This window comes from Rhinolophus sinicus, chromosome 9, assembly GCF_057876585.1.
Source record: "Rhinolophus sinicus isolate RSI-liver-muscle chromosome 9, RSI-T2T, whole genome shotgun sequence".
Taxonomy (NCBI): domain Eukaryota; kingdom Metazoa; phylum Chordata; class Mammalia; order Chiroptera; family Rhinolophidae; genus Rhinolophus; species Rhinolophus sinicus.
In genome coordinates, this window is record NC_142509.1 from 20,042,905 (window position 1) to 20,057,081 (window position 14,177).

Consider the following 14,177-nt stretch of genomic DNA (forward strand, 5'->3'; position numbering starts at 1 on the left):
ATGTTTCTGTAGGTTAAGCCGCCCAGTCTGTGTATTATGCTGTGTTGCCCTGGCACTAACACACCCCTCATGGCCTCTGTCCCCAGGGCAGCCTGTCCCAGCAACCAGGAATTTCTGTTCAGTTTGAGAAAATCTGACAATGTGCGGCCACGAAAGGCAGTCTTTGGTGGCAGAACTTGTCAGGACAAGGGCACACTGTCCAAAGTTTTCTGGGGTGGGTTTGAGACCTAACTTTTAAACCAAACAAAAGAAGAAAGAGCTGATGTCAGAGGAGTGGTGTTTACTCAGAAAAGCCCTATTACGGGGGGACAGCAGGTTTTTGTCTCACTTCCCCACAGGCCTGGAGCACTGTGAGCCCCCAACTGGTATCAGCAGACTGGCAGTAATAATCGGCCTCGTCCTCAGCCTGGAGCCCACTGATGGTCAGGGTGCCTGAGTTGCCAGACTTGGAGCCAGAGAATCGGTTGGGGACCCCCGAGGGTCTATTGCTATTACCATAGATGAGGAGTTTGGGGGCCTTTCCTGGGAGCTGCTGGTACCACTGCACACTGTAACCACCCCCAATGTTGGAGCTGCTTCCAGTGCAGGAGATGGTGACACTCTGTCCCGGGGCCCCAGACACGGAGGGCGGCTGAGTCAGCACAGACTGGGCCCAGGATCCTGGAAGAGGGAGAGACACAGAGATGGTGATTCTTGGTCTAGAGACAAGAGGAGGAGGCAGGGCCCCATGTGTCTTCCCAGGGTCCCTTCCCCTGTCCCCGTATCCAGTCACCTGTGCAGTGAGCGATGAGGGTAAGGAGGAGAGGGGACCAGGCCATGGTGGAGATGATCACCGAGTCCTGCCTTCTGTGGCCCCACAGCTGAAGCAGAGCTTCCCCCAAATGTCTCCCTTCCCCTCTTCATACTCTGAGACAGGGAGGGTCCACTCATGCAAATGAGACCCCCAGCTTTCTGATCCCTCACTGGGTTCTGGGTTAGACCTCTCTGCCTGAGGATGTCAGGTGTGTGGGCAGGGGAGGGGCTGTGTGGGGTACAGGCTGTGGGGAGGTCACAGCTGTGAGCACTGAGCAGAGGGCACCAGGCAGTGCCAGGTGGCTGGTCTCAACTCTGACCACCCCCAGACATTCAGAAATGGACCCTTTGCACCCCCTGGTGCCCAGACACAAAAAATATCTTTGTGATACGGTGACTAGAGCCCATCAGAGACAGCTCCTGCCTCCCCACTGATCGGTCCCCTGGTCACCTGCCTTAAGGTGAGGACACGTGACCCCTGTGGTAGCGGCCCCATCACCTCAGGGCATCTTCATGCTTCACTCAGATTATAGGGGTGTCTGTCTCCATCTCCCTTACCTGTGAAGGTTATTTTTTTCCTTTCCTGTTTCTTCATTTGGAGCATATCCCTCTGTCTTCTCATTTTGTTTGACTTTCTGTATTTCTTACTATGGATGAGATGAAATAGTTATCTCTCGCTCTTGGAAAACGTGGACTTGTGTAGAAGTGACCTCTGTGTAGACTGTGCTGTATGCTATGACAGGCTGTGTGGAGGCAGGGCAGACACTGCATCACCTGTGGTGCCAGCTGGCCTGCAGGTGTGGGCTCAGGGCAGGTGGCCTGGTGCAGGAGTCTGTGCATTGGAGCCCCGTTGTTCTTGCTGAGGTGATTTCCCGGAGGGGTATCCAGGAACTCTCTACAGAGCCTTCCATGTTGTCCAGATCACCTGGGTAGAGCTCACAGCTGAGCTCTCCAGGTGGAGAGGAAATGAAAACAATGGCGCTCACCTCCTCCTCCAATCCTGGAGACCCCCCTCAGGTCCCACAGCTTTCCCAGTCCCCAACCTTCTCTATGAAGTCTCTCTCTCTCTCTCTCTCTCTTTGTTGTGAAGAAGCTGTTCAAGTATCCTTCAGCTGTTTATCAGGAGAAATTGCCCTAAATGTAGGTGTACATTCGTTGTGTCCCAGGGAGAGGTGAGCTCAGAGTCTTCCAATGCCACCATCTTAGACCTGCCCTTGCTAATGAATTGTTCGGTAACATTTGCATGATTCTATAATTTCTCATCACCTGTGCTTGAGAGACTCAATTCATGTTAGAACGATTCTTGTTAACTTCTGCTATTCTTAATAACCAAATGTGCCTTGATAAGTTAGATAAAAAATATTGCATGTTTCAAGTGTGGACACCAATTTCAATGTGTGAAGTTCGACGGGGGAGGTGACCTCACGCCAGCAAGCAATTCTGCAACAGCAGCTGGGCTCCCTCTGCTTCAACGCAGTTCTGTCACTATCTACCTGGAGGCAGCGTCAGATTCCACAGGTTACGGGTTCAGTCCCACAAGACTGGCCCCCATTCTCCCAACCCCACCCCAACTTCAGAAGCCACTCACACAAATCCAGGTTATCTATCACCTTTACTTCTGATCAGCTATAGGTGGAAGGTTCCAACGGTTCCTCCCCACACTCCTTGGGTAAGATTAATTTGTTACAGGGGCCCACAGAACTCAGAGGAACATTTTACTTACAGATCAGTGGCTGATTATGAAAGGATATCACTGAGAAATACCCATATGGAAGACATGCACAGGGGAAGCTGCGGGCAAAGTGTGCGGAGCTTCCATGCCCCTTCCAGTGGAGCTAGTCTCCAGCACCTCCAGTGCTCACCTACCCTGAAGCTTTCAGTGTCCAGGTCATTTGGGTTTTCATGGAGGATTCATTACATAGGCACAATTGATTGAAACATTGGCCACTGACAAGCCATTTTACCTCCAGCCTCGCTCCCCATCCCAGAGGTCAGGAGCCCATGACTGAAAGTTCCAACCCTGTAATCACATGGTTGGTTCTCCTGGCAAATATCTCCCAACCTGAGGGGAGGCCCTAAGGCATCTCATTAACAAACAAAAGACTCTTTCATAGCTCTCATCACTTAGGAAACTCCAAGGGGTTTAGGAGCTCAGTGACAGAAATGGAATAAAAACTAAGTATGTATTTCTTATCATAAATCACAATATCAAATATGTGTATATGTTAGACACACTTGTATGTGTGTGAGGTGTGGTCAAAAAGCACAGTGAATGTTTCAATTAAAAAATATGTTACAGTAAAAGACACATTGCCATTAACCCCCCTTAAAATAAGCCCCCTGCTTTGAGCACTTATCCCATTGTTCTTGCCACTATCTGAAGCAGTTCTGAAGTCCTCTTTCATGAGTGTCTCTAGTTGTGCTGTCGTGGCTGCCTCGATGTCCTGAATCGGTTGAAAACATTTACCTTTCATGGTCATTTTGACTTTGGGGAAGAGACAGAAGTCACACGGTGCCAGATTCAGTGAATGAGGTGGATGAGGACACACTGTAATGTTTTCATTAGACAGAAATTGCCATAGGCCACATGTGATGTGTGACACAGAGCGTTGTCATGATGGAGGATGATTTACAGCACACTTTAACCACACCTTCTCTCAACTGTAGCTCACACCTCACTGACGATACCAAACAAGATGAAACTGGTCACACACTGTTACTAAGGTTCCACGTGCTCCTTCCCACGTTGCATAACCCTGCCTTTCTGTTGGACGGCACTCGGCAGCTGCGTTCACCATATTTGTTGATCACACCACGTATGTGTATTCATACACACATAATGCACCTATATACACCCTTATGTAAATTTTTGAAAAGAATGAGAGGATCTCAAATTTAATACAAAAGGAAAAATGACAAAGGATAATTAAAATATCTGAAAACACAAAAATATTAGCTTCCATGGAAACTATAAGCTAAAATAAAATGACAACATTCTTGTTAGAAATGCAATCTAAAATATGACCAAGGACATAGTATTTATTACACACGTCACCATGAATAAGCTGGGAGGCCATAGTTACTAGCAGGGCCCTGATGTGTGTCATCCCTACACACTCTCCCCATTCACAAGGCACCAAGGCTCACGATACCCTCTCTCATAGAGAAGGACCAAGTGGCAATTAGGAGCCAGTGGTGAAGTGATGATGGGAAGGAAGCTGCACATGGCAGAAGGACCAGGGCCCAAGAGCTCCCCCTGCAGGAGGAGCAGAGAGCAGCTTCCCTCTGCTCTGTGGGTGACTGTGTGTCCCAGGTAAGAGCTGCTTCGGGCTGTGCTTTTATCCCTGAAGGCCCGTGCTGATGCCTGCTGCCCACCATGGGCTTGGGGGTGATGTCACATTGCAGTAACTGCATCGTTTCCCCCCGTAGTGTGTCAGGACCACATGCTGAGAGCTCAGAGGTTCCCAGCATGATGGTGGCGTCTGCCCTATGGCTCAGGACCTGTTCATATCATATCAGAACCTGTTCCCTCCTCCAAGTTCATTGTCACCAACTGCACAGGCCTCCCAAAGATCCTGTTCTCAGCCCTAAATTCCCTGGAGGTGAAAGCAAATGTTTCAAACAAGAGCTCTAGTTGCTAACAAGCAGAGTACTCCTTACATCTATGTTCATAGATGATATTGTCCTCATATTTTCAGATCTGATTCTGTTCCTGTTGGACTTGGTGTCACAATTTCACTAAAATAAGAACTTGAGTTTGAGATAAACGATCTCTATTTTAAGTTCATAGAATGTTTCTTGAACGTTTGATGGAATTCGCTCATGATACCTCTGGCTTCAACTTCGTTTGAGGGAAGATGCTCATTGATCCGGTGCACATACGTCTGTGTGTGGATAAGCATTACTTTTTTTTCTCTTATTAAACACAGAACCTTGGAAACTATGGAGACGGTCAAGTGAGGAGTCAGCACAGTCCCTGGAAGCAGTGAGAGAAGGTGGTAGAAACAAGGGGATGACTGACACCTGGGCTCAGATGCCAGGAGGAAAGGACAGACACATGTGCCCCGAATGGAATCTCCTTGTCCAACGACTGAGGAAGGTGAGAAGAGGAGGCTGGGCCATTTGGAAGAAGCCCCACAACTCTGATGGTTGGAGCTGAGACCCCTGCCCTATTCCCCAAGTAGCTCGTACTCTCAGTTTTCTTGGTTAGGTTTCCTCATAAAAATGAGTTCCTGAGGTGTGACTGTGCATCTTTCCTGGACGTCAGGCCTGGACAGCAACTCCATGCAGGGTAAATAGTGACATGTGGTGCAAGGGTGTGAGTCAGAGCTGAGATAGGTCCTGAGGCACCAGATGCAGGAAAGTCACATGTTGTGAGGACACGGCTTGACCGCGTGTGGGAGGGCCATGAGAGTATTGTCCCACCTGGCCAGGCCCACGACCCTGCCCTCTGAGGACTGTTTACCTGAACCTCTGCTGGGCTCAGATCCTCCATTTGAGTCCCTGAGACTCCGCCCAGCACCCTGCACAGGCTCCCTGATTTTGTAAATGGGTCTCTGGTGACCACTCAGGACAGTAGAATGAGTAGGTGTCCTCCGTAGGGTTTGTGCTAAGACATTAGTTGTCTCCGGGTCACTATTGTCAACAAGGCTGCTAAATACAGCGTGTCCTGCGTATTCCTTAAATGACCATATGTGTCAGCACAACCTGGCCTGTGAGTTTGCTTCTCCAGGTGTCTGGGTGATTGTCCAATAGGACCCTCTACAACCAACTTTAAAGCTTACACTCCCCCAAAGTACCTCATACGTGGAAACACCTCTGCATGGTTTCCCTTAGAAGTGATCTTAGTGTCTGTGCTGTGTTTGTCGCTGTCGCTGTGTGAGGGTCTCCTGATAGGTGCCCCTCCCCCAGGTGCAAGCCTCATGGAACTAGAGAAGAATCATTCATCGGCCGTTGTTTCATTTAGGTGTTTCCTTCCAGTTTCCATTTCTTTGCTGAAATTGCCTACCTCGTCCTTCATTGCAAGGAAATTTTACCCAAATACCTTGCGGTGAGTTTGTCATTCAGTTTGGGAGAAATCATTATCTTAATCTCACTACGTATTTCAACCCACAAACTAGTTATATCCATGTCAGTTTCATTTAATTCCCTCATAATGTTTTGTACTTTTTAGTGTACAAGACTTTCATTTTTCTCAGATTTATACTTAAATGTTTCATGTTGATGTTCTTAAAAAATGATACAGCTTTTCATATGGTGTTTTTTGTTTCTTTGTTTGTTGTTGTTGTTTTCTGGAGGCTGCAGCTCACAGTGGAGCATGTGTGGATCGAACTGGCAACCTTGGTGTTATTAGCACCACGCCCTAACCAACTGAGCTAATCGGTTACCCTGTAAACGATGTCGTTTTTATTTTTCATATTTCAATACTTCATTGCTGGTATACAGAATACACTTTATTTCAGCGTGTTGGTTTGTATCACAGAACTCAGATTGTAATGCTCAGACCTGAATCTTATCTGACTCACTCCTCCACCCTGAGCGGGACAGGGCCTGAATCAACCTGATTTGACCTCGTCAAGTGTCAACATTGGGAGATTTTTTTCATCTCTGAGCAGGGAAGATCGGCTGTGAAAACATCAGCACAGTGAGACTTTGTGAGCAATAAATCAATCTAACAGTTGAACTGAAGAGAAGGATGTGACATGGTAACAAGTACTGGCCCAGGAAAAGCAGGTGCTGGATGAAGATCTGACCACACAAGTCACAGCTGAGACTGACTTGGTCAGACTCACGAGCAGGGGGACTGCACCAGGCCTGGAGGGCGGAGAGGAGGTTTCTGTCTCATTTCCTTGTGGGTCTGGAACACTGTGTAAGTCTTAGAGTTGTCATCCCATATCTGACAGTAATAGTCAGCCTCGTCCTCAGGCTGCAGCCCAGCGATGAGCAGAAGCCCTGCATTGGCCGAAGCGTCTTTGGATCCAGAGAAGCGGCTGGGGACCCCGGAGCCCTGCTGTTTATCTGAGTCTGATTTAAATCTCAGGAGATACCGGGGAGGGCTCCCTAGCTTCTGCTGGAACCAGTATATCCGGTAGCCCTCAACATTGAAGCCACTGCTCAGGGTGCAGGTGAGTCTGGCTGATGCTCCCGGAGATGCAGAGAGGGAGGGCGGCTGAGTCAGCATAGGCTGGGAGAGGGAACCTGCAAACACAGACACAAATGGCAGATGGGGCAGGGACCAGGGTAGAGTTTCTCAGGGAATTACACAGAGAGAGAGACACAGGCCAGAGGGCTGCCCTGGTCCCCGAGGCCTGTCCCCACCTGTGCAGTGACAGAGGAGCACGAGGAGGACAGGAGTCCAGGCCATGGTGCACACAGCCCTGAGCCCACAGTGGGGCTGGGCTGCCCCAGGCCTCCTTTTCTTCTCCACCCTCTGCCAGAGGAGGGGCTGTCCATGCAAATATGTGTCCATCCAGTGACTGCCCAGCCCCTCCTGAGCCCTGGTGCTGGAGCTCAGCTCACACCCCAGACTGAGGAGGTTGGAGGCTGGCTTCACCCCTGGGAAAACCCTGGGAGGAGGCACCTGTTGAGACCACACAAACATCTGTGCTCAGGGGACTCTGCCAGGCATGAGAGGACACAGCTGCTGAGTTCCCATCAGGGAGCACAGGGCCCAGTCCCCCGGCCCAGGCTCATTTGAGTGAATGCCCCTCACTGAACAGCTGCGCAGAGACCACAGGGCAGTCTCACAACGCCCCCTTCTGGTCACAGGCCAAACACCTTCTCCAGGTCAAAACACTGAGAAACTAGTGGTTTGTGCAGCTAAGCAGGGCACTGTCTCTATCACACATCCCTGGCGCGGTTCTCAGACACTGTGATTCTGTTACATGTAGCTGTTACTGTAACATCTAACTACCAGGACGAGACTCCATCTGTGGAAGTTGCCTTCACCACCAGTGAGTGAAGATATTGCAAAAGTAAATACACAGTAAACGTCCTGTCCAACCCCTCAGATGAGAGTTGATTCGCTTTCAAGCATTTATAGGGTTTGGTCTGAGAAATGACATAAAAAGGGAGTTTTCCAGCAATACACTCAGTGGCATATTCAGAGGAGAAACACTCAGCAAACACTTCAATCATGTGATGCATTTACAATGTTCATAGAGATCAGATTTGATTTGGTGATTAGTAAAAAAAAAGGCTTTGGTAGCCTTCACATTTACCAGTGGAGAGTGTAGTGTGCTTCTTGTGTGTGTGTGTGTGTGTGTGTGTGTGTGTGTTTCGTATTTTTTTTAGTTAAATTTATTCGGGTGACAATTGTTAGTAAAAGTACATAGATTTCAGGTGTACAATTCTGTATTCCATCATCTATAAATCCCATTGTGTGTTCATCACCCAGAGTGTGTGCTTCTTTATTTTAGGAATTTACTTCATATTCTTATGCTTGCAGTGCTCGGCTGGTCTGTGTCACATGTTTCTTATCAGGATTTTGTCTTAGACATCCTAAATTTGTTTCTATTTTATGGGAAATTGTTCCAACGTGTATTTTCTTACTAATTGTATTATTTTAGTAGCAAGCTAAATGTAAAAATGTGATGTGTTTGCAGATGTGGTGAATACTTGGGTAGTTGAATACAGAAACCATCTCTCCCTCACTGTGCCCCATAACCAACTCTGGTTTAACTGTGCAAATGGGGCAATGGTCCCCAAACTAGATGCACAAAAAGTTCTAGTAAATTCCTGTGACCAGTATCACCCACTTCCCTCAGGCTCTCTCTCCATAAGGTACCCAGAGAGATCTTTCTCATTCAGCCCAGGCAGGTCACTGCCTGCTTAAAACCCTTCAGTGAGTCTTCACTACAGTTTGCATAAAACCCCACCTCCTCAGCTCCCTTCAGAATCCTCCATGGTCTGGCTCTGCACTTTCCACACCCACCTTAAGCCCCTCCATTTGTATTCAGACCTCCAGATTGACTCACATTCCTGTCACTTCAACTGCCTGGATTTCTGTCACTTCTTGGTCTCCCAGCCAACTGATCCTCTGTCTGTTGGGAAGAGATGGGCTTAAATTTGAGGTCACAATGAAAACACACATTTGGGCAAATTTCAGTGGCTCTTAAAACCAGGACATACACATGTCATGAGAGGAAAAGAGAATTAAATATGATAATGTTGAAGTTACAAAAACTGTAGAGAATAGTCACAGATCTGCACGCCCCCATCATCCCACCACAACCGTCATCAATAGGGCTCCTGTGATTTAATTTCTACCCTCTGTATCCCTATACTACGCCCTCTCTGACTATGGAAACACACCCACACACCATATCCCTTCATCGGTATGTGCTTTAGCATGAAGAGCATTTAATGTCCCCAAACTCTTGCGCATAACAGTATGGATTTCAGCTGCTCTCACATAAATGTATGTGTGTTTTAATCTCCAGAATTGTTGGATAATCTACCGCTGTACTCATTAAAAGGGTAAAGGAGGAACAAGGCATCCTTGTTTGTAGCCGTGAGGTTCGTGGATGACATGTGAGTAGAAGCAAGTTCAGACCAGCACACACGTCCTCAGACAATCAGTTACTGGCTTCCATCACTCACGTCCCCAGTGCAGACTCCTGTCTTCTTCACACAGACATTTCCAGCCCGTCATTCTTCCTTCATGAGTTTTCCCACCAGGTCCTCAGTGGGACATTGGGTCGAGGATTTGAATATTAAATTTCATTGATCAAATGATGGATTTTGAGCCGGGTATTTAGTAGCACGTGACTACTTATGATCTTACAGTCTCCTAGTTACGTGAAAAGTGAGCAGGCACTCAAACAACTACTGTGCCCTTGGCAGTTCATTTGCTCACAGGGGTCGTCTTCTGTTCTCTTAATTTGCTTCACATGGACCCATTGCTCCTGTCTGTTCTCTCGGACCCACACGGAAACGCGGACTCCAAGAGTGTAGACCTTGCCATGTCTTTATTCATCTCTGTATCCCATGCTTGAAAAATACTCCATCAGCCTCAAAATTAGAATAGAATTACCATATGACCCAGCAATCCCTCTCCTGGGTATATACCCCAAAATATCTGAAAACATTTATCTGGAAAGATATATGTGCTCCGATGTTCATTGCAGCTTTATTTACAGTGGCCTAGACAAGGAAACAACCAAAGTGTTTCGATAGATGATTGGATAAAGAAGATGTGGTATATACATACACAAGGGAATAATAATACTCTGCCATAAGAAAACATGAAATACTGCCATTTGCAACAACGTGGAAACATGGATGGATCTTGAGATTATTATGGTAAGTGAAATGAGTCAGACAGAAAATGTCAAGAACCATGTGATTTCACTGACATGTGGCATATAAAACTGAAAGCACCAAAGAAACAAGACAAACAAAGAAAAAAACCTCATAGACACTGATAATACAGTTTAGTGGTTACCAGAGAGTAATGGGGGAGAGGGGTGATAGATGAGGGTAACTGGGATCAAATATATGGTGATGGCTGGAGAACTGACTCTGGGTGGTGAACACACAATGTGATAATATAAATGATGTAATACAGAATTGTACACCTGAAACCTATGAAACTTTGCTAACCATTGTCACCCCAATAAACTTTAACTAAAAAAAAAAACCTGCCTCAGAAAATAAATGAAGATACACCTGCTGTACATTCATGTGCATTGCATAAAATTTCAAAATGTTAACTGTACACATAGTCTAGTTACAAAATGTACCCCCCACTCTGGTTGAGAAGAGATTCCGTGTGATTTGGTCCAGGCGCTCTGAGGTCATGTGAGTCTGTGTAACTGTTTTGTCTAACAGACGGGAACGCAGAAGCGCAGAGAGATCACACATCTCGGCTCCGTCCAGCTGAATGGAATAAAAAGAACTCAAGCTAAAGTCCTCTTAGTAGCTGAGAACTTGACCTTTTCACCAAGTGGTTCTCAAACTGGGGTGATGTGAACCCCAGAGGCTATTTGGAAACATCTGAGGGTGTTTCTGTCTGTCCTGATGAGAGAGTAGGGGCAACTGTTGTGTGATGTATGGATTGCAGAGGGTGCTTCCAAATGTCCCACATGCACAGAACAGCCCCCTCTACAAGCAATGACCCCAAACCCATTGTCAGTACTTTTGAGGTTCAGAACCCTGTTCTGAACTATATCACCTCCACGAAGTGATTGTGAAGAGAATAGGGGATCATCCATCAAGACGTAGGGGAGAGAGAAAATTTGGAAGGCAAATAGAGGGACTCATAAACCTACAATCTCAACACAAACATTCCAGCAGGAGACAGGACAGAGCACCCTCCCAGGTGGGGACAGGCTGAGGGCAGACCCAGGACAGGGAGGATCTGGGGAGTTTTGGTCTCACTTCCCCGGGGTCGGGAACAGTGTGTTTGTAGTTGCCTTATCTAGACTGACAGCAGTAGTCGGCCTCGGCCTCAGGCTGCAGCCCAGAGATGGTCAGGGAGGTGCTGCACGAGGAGATACTGATGGAGGCAGAGAACTGATCCGGAAGCTTGAAGGTGTTTTGTTGTCCTCATAGTTTCCAGTAGTGCGGACACTGCCTGGGTGCTGCTGGCACCATTGCACATATCTGTCCCCACAGTCCCCGCTGTTATAGGTACAGGCTATGGTGGCCTTCTGCCCGGGACACCCGACACAGGGTGGGGCTGAGTCAACACAACTTCGGCCTAAGACTCTTCAAGGACAGAGTGACACAGAGATCAGTGAGGACAGCACAGATGTGGTTACCACTGAGGAGGGAGAGGTCACCCTCCCAGGTGACAGCCAGGTGCCCTACAGAATAAACTTCAGGCATCACCTGTGTAGGGATGGAAAGGCCTGAGGAGGAGGGGAGCTCATGCCATGGGGGAGATGCTCCCAAACTCTACTTCCTGAGCTCCACAGTCAGGCCTGACCCCTCAACCTTCATATATGTCACCCTGATCATGAGACTGGACATTCTATGCAAACTACCACTTCCTGGAGGCTGTGCAAGTCCCTCCTTGGACCCATGCCAGAGCTCTAGCTGAGGGAAAGAGAGTGTGGGAGTGGGGAGGACTTCACTCCAAGGATGGACACAAGAAACCTGCAAGAGGCAGGGAGAGGGGTCTTACAGCTCAGGAATGGGGAGCATCGGTGCCTTCTTGTGGACGCAGGAGACATGGCAACACAAGGCTGGAGCTGGAGCTCAGGCTCCTGCCACCTCATCTGCACCCCTCACAGTTCCAGCGTTTTTAGATCGGCTCCTTTCACTGAGAAATACTCGTGTGAGGTTCCTCCCCGTCCTTGTGTTGCCTGGTCACACTTATCTCCTTGGTTCTGAATCACTTTGCATAGGTCATATTCTGAAATTTTCATGATGACAGTGTTTATGCAATGTCTGTGTCCTAAGGTCCACTGGCCTTGCTGGCCCTTATTCCAAGCCTTTAAAAATTGTTATTTAAATTTCTTTCTGGAAAATTGTGCTGAGAGTGTGGGTCAAGGAATTCATGAAACCCATGCCTTTCTCCCTCATCATGTTTGGAAGCTGGTCAAGGCCACCTCAGGCGGGGACAGACCATCCTCCTGCCTCCTCAGAGAGCAGCCTCTTGACTGAATTAGGGCCCAGGATTCACAGGGACAGACTAGAATCTTCCACTGCACCTGCAGACAGAGATAACTGGATGTCTATAACTCATGATTTATGAGGCCAGGTGGAAACATTAAGTATAAACTCTCAGACAAGCAATGAAGCATTTGCACATTTTACTATGGTCTTTATCACATTGATTTCTTTTCATGATGTGTGGGTGAGAGTTATGGGTCAGACACGAGAATGGAGGGCTGATGATACCACATGTCCCCAAGAACAGGAGCTCTCTGTGGCATTAGGGTTGAGTTCTGCTCTATAAGCGTGATCCTCAGCCTCATCCTCAGGCTGGAGCCCAGATGCGGTCAAAGAGGTCCTGGTAACACACCTACATCTGCAGCATCAGGCTTGGACCCTGGGAGGTCCCTCACTGCTGTCCTAGGTCACAAAGGTAGGTGCTCTTCCTGGGAGCAGTGGGACAATTGCCTTGGGCATTCCCAAAGTGTCTGTTGCTCGCTGTGCAGAAGGTGACCTCAGATCTGGGCCCATTAAGACCTTTACTGGGGGAGTGACAGAGGCACATATGGGGGGGTGGCGCATGTCTGTTCCTGATGTCCCACAGCTCACCCCAAACCATGAATGGTTGGAAAGATCCCAATGGGGTCTGAGAGGAGAGGAGGACACAGTCAGTGTCTGTGGGCTCAGGTGTCCCTTCGGTCCTGAGTGGTGTCAGCTCTAAGAGCGTCTCCTCCATGGACACACTTCGCCCCCTTCCCTGGAGCAGGCTCAGCATTTCCCAGGAACTGTGGAGTGTCCCCCACCCTGTTCTGTCCCATAAAGAGGGTTGTTGGCCTCAGGCCCCACATTTCCCCATTGACTAACCCCCTCCCCGATTTTACAGCAGACATCACTGTGCGGACCCCTATCTGGGAGCTGGTGGTGCCAGGATCCGTTGCACACCCAGGCCTGCTGCTCCTTCCGGGGCAAGAGGAGCTGACGTTACAACCAGATGAGGGGACGTCTGAGTCAGCACAGATCGTGCACAGTACCCTGGAAGGGGACATGTGGCACGTCACTGCTGCAGAGCCCCACATTGACAGGACACAGTGACCCTGTGCATTGTCAGTAACTGGCATTTTCCACTTCTGATTCCTCCTTCTGACAATGAGAGATCTGTACTGTCACAATGAGAGATCTGTACTGTCACCTCTGCTTACACCCACCCACTCTCCTTCTCAAGGGAAAACATGTATAAATAAGTGATAACAGAAATAATAACAGTGCTTACATAATATATCCACTCAGTGCTGAAATGTGTACTCAGTGTTTTCATGTAAGAAAATATGACACTACTTGTTCAGATGTTGTTTTCCATTGCTTGTTGAATTTTGTCATTGTATATAGTCCAAGTTCATAATTTGTTTATGATGGGACCAGAATAACACATATTTGGAACTACTTTTAAAATTATATTCTAATTTTATTAATTGTGAACTTGATAATTGTGTATTCATTCTAATGAATTTTCAGTTCATTCTCCTGCCCTTTAGATACATAATGGGAGCTTCCATGATTTAAAAACTAAATTTATACCTCATTTTAAATGTTTTCTTCTTATCACTTTTGTTACTCATTTGACACAAGCACAGGTTAAAATATTTCATAGTAGTTGTGACAACGGCCATCACACATGGTCCAAGATAAAAATGGAACCAATTCTAACATTTCACATTTAGGAACAAAGCTTCTCCCTTCTTTAAAGACACACAATCATGAAGACATCACAGGAGTATATTTTATTT

General features: G+C 47.5%; 2 gene segments (V, D, J or C); both read right to left on the minus strand.

Moving 5' to 3' along the window:
• Positions 1 to 298: 298 nt before the first annotated feature.
• On the minus strand, positions 299 to 818 carry LOC148757307 (immunoglobulin lambda variable 1-40-like). The segment is given in 2 exon segments: positions 299 to 660; positions 773 to 818. Coding segments are annotated over 2 exon segments (408 nt in total).
• A 5,420-nt stretch (positions 819 to 6,238) lies between these two features.
• LOC148757308 (immunoglobulin lambda variable 5-39-like) lies at positions 6,239 to 7,156 on the minus strand. The segment is given in 2 exon segments: positions 6,239 to 6,990; positions 7,111 to 7,156. Coding segments are annotated over 2 exon segments (456 nt in total).
• Positions 7,157 to 14,177: the final 7,021 nt, after the last annotated feature.